General features: G+C 40.5%; 1 protein-coding gene across 1 annotated transcript; it reads left to right on the top strand.

The window, feature by feature from the left end:
- Positions 1–3,848: 3,848 nt before the first annotated feature.
- LOC142334776 (uncharacterized) lies at positions 3,849–5,789 on the top strand. Its single transcript, XM_075383066.1, has one exon. The coding sequence runs from the start codon at positions 3,890–3,892 to the stop codon at positions 5,480–5,482; it is 1,593 nt and encodes a 530-aa protein (XP_075239181.1). The 5' UTR covers positions 3,849–3,889; the 3' UTR covers positions 5,483–5,789.
- The last annotated feature ends 408 nt before the right edge of the window (positions 5,790–6,197 follow it).

Here is a 6,197-nt window from a genome sequence, read left to right as displayed (position 1 = left end):
GAGAAAGTTAGAAGCCTGGATTGCCTTTTGAGAAACAACAATTGACACCCTGCAACAAAAACAAAGTTATCAAAACGAACATCTAGAGAACACATCCCTTAATTGAACATTTTTGTGCAAATATCCAAGAAACGTTCATGTCCAGGAATTGATTGGAATCACGCATAGCTCTAAAAAGTTCTGGGGAAGTCCTGCTTCATCTGCAGAGGTCGGCAAGAAGCCAATATATAACCTAACTTTGATACTTTACCAGCACTTCGTTTATCAGACCCCTGGAAAATCTATTGGTTTATGAACAAAGGAAGGGGTCCGTTGGGGCCGTTTATTTTGAAAGGTCGAAAGCCAGGACAGATATAATCAATTTCTGCATCTGTATCAGCTTGATCATGCGAACAGTAAAGCTGGAAGTCTGCAATTGCATCTGTTCTGCTCATTCGCTATTGGCCATTTGACAATTTTTATGCAGGCGATTATATCCTGAGGTCACTTTTTCAGACAACATAAAACTCTACATACGTCTTTTTTGTCGCAACAGATCATCCAATGGACTTTCATTCAACCTCTTGTGTCGCAATTTATTGCATTTGGGGAAAGATCATCCAGTCAGCTAAAGAGATTCTATTTTGTCATTGGAAGGCGCCAATTAATCTTTTCAGTCTTCCATACATATGTATTGGAGGAACAAGAAACCCTGAGTTTACGCTCACTAACACATGCCGGGATAAATCTGTACCAAAAGAACCATCAATACCATATCTTTTTCTAATGATATTACGCCACTGAGCTTCAAAAAGTTGGCAAACAAAAAAACGATTTCAAGGAGTCAGTCTGGTCTTGTCTTTTCAAACAACTTGTGCCAGAGTTCAACAGCTTGACAAAATGTCAGCAGTGAGTGTCACAAAATGTAGTAAAAAACCTAGGGTTTCAAGGTCAAAGAATTAGTTCAAATATTGAGTTATTACCTGATTTATGGCTGACACAAGGTTGTTAGGTGACAGAAGAGAAAATAGACCTCTGATTAGACAAAGCTCGGCCTTGGAGCCTAATCAACGAAACTCGCATATTTTTGAACTCAGAGTTCGAAAACGTTCGCAAGAAAGTTTTAAATTGACAATCCTTTTTTAAATCTTGACATATATTTGTTGACCCGGTTAATTTGCCACGATGATAGAACTGATATTGGGTACCGACCAAAGCGAGGATTAAATTCATTCCTTTAACACCAAACCTACCATCAGAGCCAACCACTCTATTTGATGTTAATTCATTTAAACCAACTTTTCTTCACATTGATCTACTTAATAATTTAACTTCTAACTTTGCATTTTAAAAAAGTGCCACGCTCAATTAGCCAAAGACACAGACTGCTAAGCACGGTAGGCTACTATACAGCCGGGCAGTGATCATTTCAAGGATAGTGACGTCATTTGGAGAAAAATTCTGGAATTTATCTCTCAGCCGGAATGATAATTCCCTACTACTACTACTATCCCATTGCACGAAAACCTAATAATTTGATTGATTCAGCTTAATTTTAAAAAAGTATTTTTTGAGTCGGTTGTTGAGAAGTCTCGTTGAGAATTTTATGATGACGTTAGATCTATTCGCTATGGTAAGTAGACTACATCAAAAAAAACAAATCTCAGATATCATTCTTTTTCTATAAATATTGCGAAACTAAGAATATTGGTTTCGCAATATTTATGTACTCCCGAAAGTTGGTTTCGTACTCCCGAAAGTGAAGCAGTACTCCTGTTACACGCAAAATTTGCATTCAATTGCCTCAATCGGACATAGGCTCTGTTTCTCAAAACCCACACACAGCCCATCCAAATTGTTTGACGCCAGAACTTGATTGAAGTCCCAAAAAGAATCACTCCTGCAGATCTTATTTCTGCTTCGCTCGCTTGTGTCGAGGTTCTTTGAACTAAAGATCATACAGAATAGGATTACTCAAGATGCACGCAACGATCAAATTAAGAGGCTGGAAAATGAAAAAAAGGAATATTCTCCGCGAGTTACCTGCAGACAATGGTCACTTTCTTGACTTGGCACCAAAAAAGGAGCCTCGAATTGGCTCTTTGCTTGCTACTAAAATGGCCAGCCTTTACGTTGACAAAATCAATATTTGCAGCGGTTTGAGTTTTGTTCAGTCATTAAGCAAAAAATACACCTCTCAAATGTCCTTGAGAGGAAAAAAATCAGTCACTTATGCCTTCGACTGTGCAATTGGGGTGTTATACGCACACGGAAGTCAAGAGACACGTTCGTTAAAATACTGTAAATTTTGCTATGACGTCGAAGCCCAGCCATTACTTCAAAGAACTAGCACCATAAAATAACTAGCAAAAAAATCTCCGAAAATAGATGACACATACTCGAACAATAAAATAAATTCGGCAGAAGACAATTTTCGCACTCATGCGCCGCATTCTGATCTGTCTCAGAGGCCGCGTGGTATACAACATGTGACTGAGGTTGATATTACTTGTAGAGTTGTTGTATGGGAGGGAAGGCTAGACACCTCATTATTACAGTATAAATTCAACCCTTTGACGCGGGTCCTAGAGCCTAGCGTATTGCTGCAAGTTTAAAATACAGTGCATTCTTGCGTTAAAAACACGTTACTGTGATGTTTCATAGTGGGGGCTCACTATGGGTGGAACATACCTTCTTTTTAAATACTTCACCCAATACAACGCTTGATCAATTGATGAAAGCATTTCTTCTAAAGTGGCAGTCGGGCAGCTCGTAGGCGAGTTCGACTCCTATATACATTACGGCATGGCCCAATCAACCAAGATTGGCTTCGCCCTGCTGCCAAGCTGTATAATCTGCATGCTCGGATCTCGCTCTCGAAAGCATTTGCTGAAGAGTGGAGACTACTACCGGAATTAGAGTTTTTCAATCGCATGCCCTCCTTAGCTATTGTAAATATCCTTAGGATAAGTTTCCATAACTTTCTTAAATCGATCTCGATTGTTGCTTGTTTTTGATGTAAGATTTGATCTCTCCATTATTTCATATGTCTCGTTTTCTTGTGGGTAAGATAATTCATTTGTATTTTGCTGCTGGGCTCATAGCAAGTCAGATTATGACCCCCGAATTTCATTAAGCTGGGGGTCGGAAGCAGAGTAGATTATGCATATGATACCCTTTGCTGGTTTTTGCCTTAACTTTATATGTATACATTGTTGATTGGGCGATGCCTTAATGTATATAGGAGTCGAACTTGACTCTGAGCTGCCCGACTGCCCCTTTTAGGGGGCGGGGGGGGGGGGCGTAAAAAATCTAAGCCCAGTAAGCGGGGGGGGCAGACAGAATAGATCCGAGATTTTTGCTAGTTTTTATAGTGCTCGTTGCAGACGGCCCTGCGCCCCCGTACAGGAATAAAACTACTGTTTTCAATTTTCAAACTGCATTGTTGATATTAGATTTTAATTGCCTCTTGATATTTGTAAGCTTCCTTGGCTGCTTCTGGTCAATGGATTAAAAATTTTCACGTCGAAGAAAGTTCCGCTGAATCTAGACCTCCACAAGCCTTTTGCTTTGATGTAAACTCGAGCGTTCTCATCAGTGCTAGTAGATTTGTAGTAAAAGCTTTTGTCAGTATTGGGTAAAGTCATCAGTTCATTTTGGCATTAGGACCTTACTATATTGCTCTAATCTCGTAATTAGAGGTCTGGGCTGTCTTTACACTGTCTGGAGGGGAACAGCTTGGAGTGCAGCATCCGGCTAAGTGCTGCTCATCATCCCTTATTTTCCGACCTACATCCATTGTTGCCGGATGGTGTACACGGTCCTTTTTATATTTTTTGTTTTTTTTAGAAGATAAATCTAATCTCGTAATGATTCCTTTGTGTTTTAGACATGTTGATGACTTAATATAATGGCTCCAGCAAAAAAGGCGAATCAGCAGAGTTCCGTGGAGACAATGAAGCAGGGAAAAGTTCCTCAGGTATTTGAGCCAATTTCTACTTTCTTTGAGAAGAAAGTAAGGAATCTAGAAAAGCGTAAGGCTCGGCTTGAAGCTCTGAAAGTGTTGCAAAAAGAGGGAAAATTGACGGATAGTGGTCAGAAGCAGGCCGTTGAGAAGTATGAGGAAGTGCAAGCAACCCTCGTTTTTGCTTCGACAATCATGCAAGAACTTTTACCGGTGCTTTTGGAAATATCAAATGGCATAGAGAAGGTTGCTGTCGATAGAGAAAAAGAGAAGGATCGGCTATCAAAAAACGTCATTCGATCGGTATTAGATATACAAGATCTTTACGAACAACTCGGAGATGAAAAAGTGAGAGCTGACTTTGCCGCGGGAACTGATGAGGCATTACACCTGACGGAGGATCAACTTGCCACCATCGATTCATTATATTCAACGTCGAAACCTTCGAGATTGGACGGTGATGGAAATTTCAAGAATAAAAATGATTACAAACGTTCCCTCGATGAAAGTGTTTCCTCATGGCACAAGCTGCTACAAAAAACGGAGTCGAAAGAAAAGCCGGGAGAGATGGTACCCAGTGACATGAAAGTGCTTTTTGACTCAATCGGAGCTTCTGTTTACTTCGATGGAGCAAAAAAGAAAGTGCCCGAAGCGACACCGGTTGTACCTGAAGTAAATAACAACGAACCAACAGCGGAACTGGAAGAAATTGCCGACCAGGTGCAACCAGAGAAGCAATTAGAACCTACACCTGTTGAGAATCACGATGCAAAGACTGTTCAAGCTGATATACTGGGAAGTTTACAAGGAAGGGCTGTAAATTTCGTCCAAGATGACTTCGGAAATGAAATGCAAACTCAACTTCCGGTTGTGACATCAACCATTATGCCAACTCCCAGCGAAATAACCTTCAACGGAGTGTACCAAAACAGCTATTCAGATCTGTCGTCTAACATGGCGCCGATGTCTCTGGAAAGTGCTAATGTCCAGTCATTCAACCACTTCAATGGTAACATAATGCATGATGATCCACCAAGTAACCCAACTGTGCCACCTATCATGACCAATAACAACCTGTTTTCGTCAACTCCTCCGCAAGGAACATTCCCGGCGGCCGAAAGCTGGGCAGATGAAGCTTCAGAGCTGTTTGATAAAAACATGGGCTCAAATGGTGATAACTTTACAGAAGTTAAGCGGGGAGGCATGAACAACAGGTATACAGGCCGTCAGAATGACTACGGAAGAGGAGGGGGCGGATATCGGAACGAGTATTCCCGTGGAATGAACAGAGGTGGAAGGGGGTTCAATGATTCGCGTGGTTTCAATCGGCCTTACCGCAACGATTTCAGGGACGACCAGAACCACGGAGGAGGTAGACAGGACGGGAGTGGTGGATATTACCGAGGAGGTGGACGTGGATTTGGCGGTGGCAAGGATTTCCGATCCGGCGGACAGGGCAACCGCGGAGGTGGTGGAAGACCACAAAGAGGTGGATTCGATCGCCCGCAAATGTTCACAAGTGCTAATGCAGCGAAATAGAAGTTAAGATTTAGAAAAGAGCAATTACGGATACATCACACTTATCACTATTATACAACTTTTCTTATTGCCTAATTTTATCTTCCTGATGATTTGTCTTTGAAGCTGACGCTCTGCTTTGTTTTCGTAGACTGGGCGTTTGGAATGTTACGGTTTCCTCTGATTCATCAACAATAACAACATGTCCGAGACCTCTGTGTCATTTACGTTCAGTGGAAATACTTCAAACTGGTCAAATAAATTGATGCTTGATTTCCAAAAAAGCTGATAACGATTGGATTGACATAAAAGTTGAAGTTATCCATTCTCTTTTTGCTCTGATTTAAGCTGAGATTGAGAGTTGTCATTGTTTGTACGGATGATATCCATTTAAAGTGTCTTTAATCATTTTGGAAGCGTGTAGCCGTACTAAGACGATGGGTTTTAATTTATCCATTTTGATAACTTCTATAAATTATCTATATTCTATAGACTATTTCTAGTTTTACTGCCACTGACTTTTATTTTGGCTGTGCTGTTATTAAGTTTAAAATGTCACTTTTTGCTGTGATTAGTTTTTCGGAAGTTCAACTTTATTTAGAACTTTATTCATTCATGATTTTTTTCGTGATCTAAAATGGGCTCATTGGGAATTTCAAACAGATAAACTCACAGCCAATCCCGAATGCACGGAAGTTACCTAGTTCAAATCAAAAGTTTGCTGAATGTATTTTTA

The sequence above is a fragment of the Convolutriloba macropyga genome, chromosome 2 (assembly GCF_964194025.1).
Source record: "Convolutriloba macropyga chromosome 2, txConMacr16.3, whole genome shotgun sequence".
Taxonomy (NCBI): domain Eukaryota; kingdom Metazoa; phylum Xenacoelomorpha; order Acoela; family Convolutidae; genus Convolutriloba; species Convolutriloba macropyga.
Note: the sequence above shows the minus strand (reverse complement) of the source record. Positions and strands in the feature narration are given on the sequence as shown.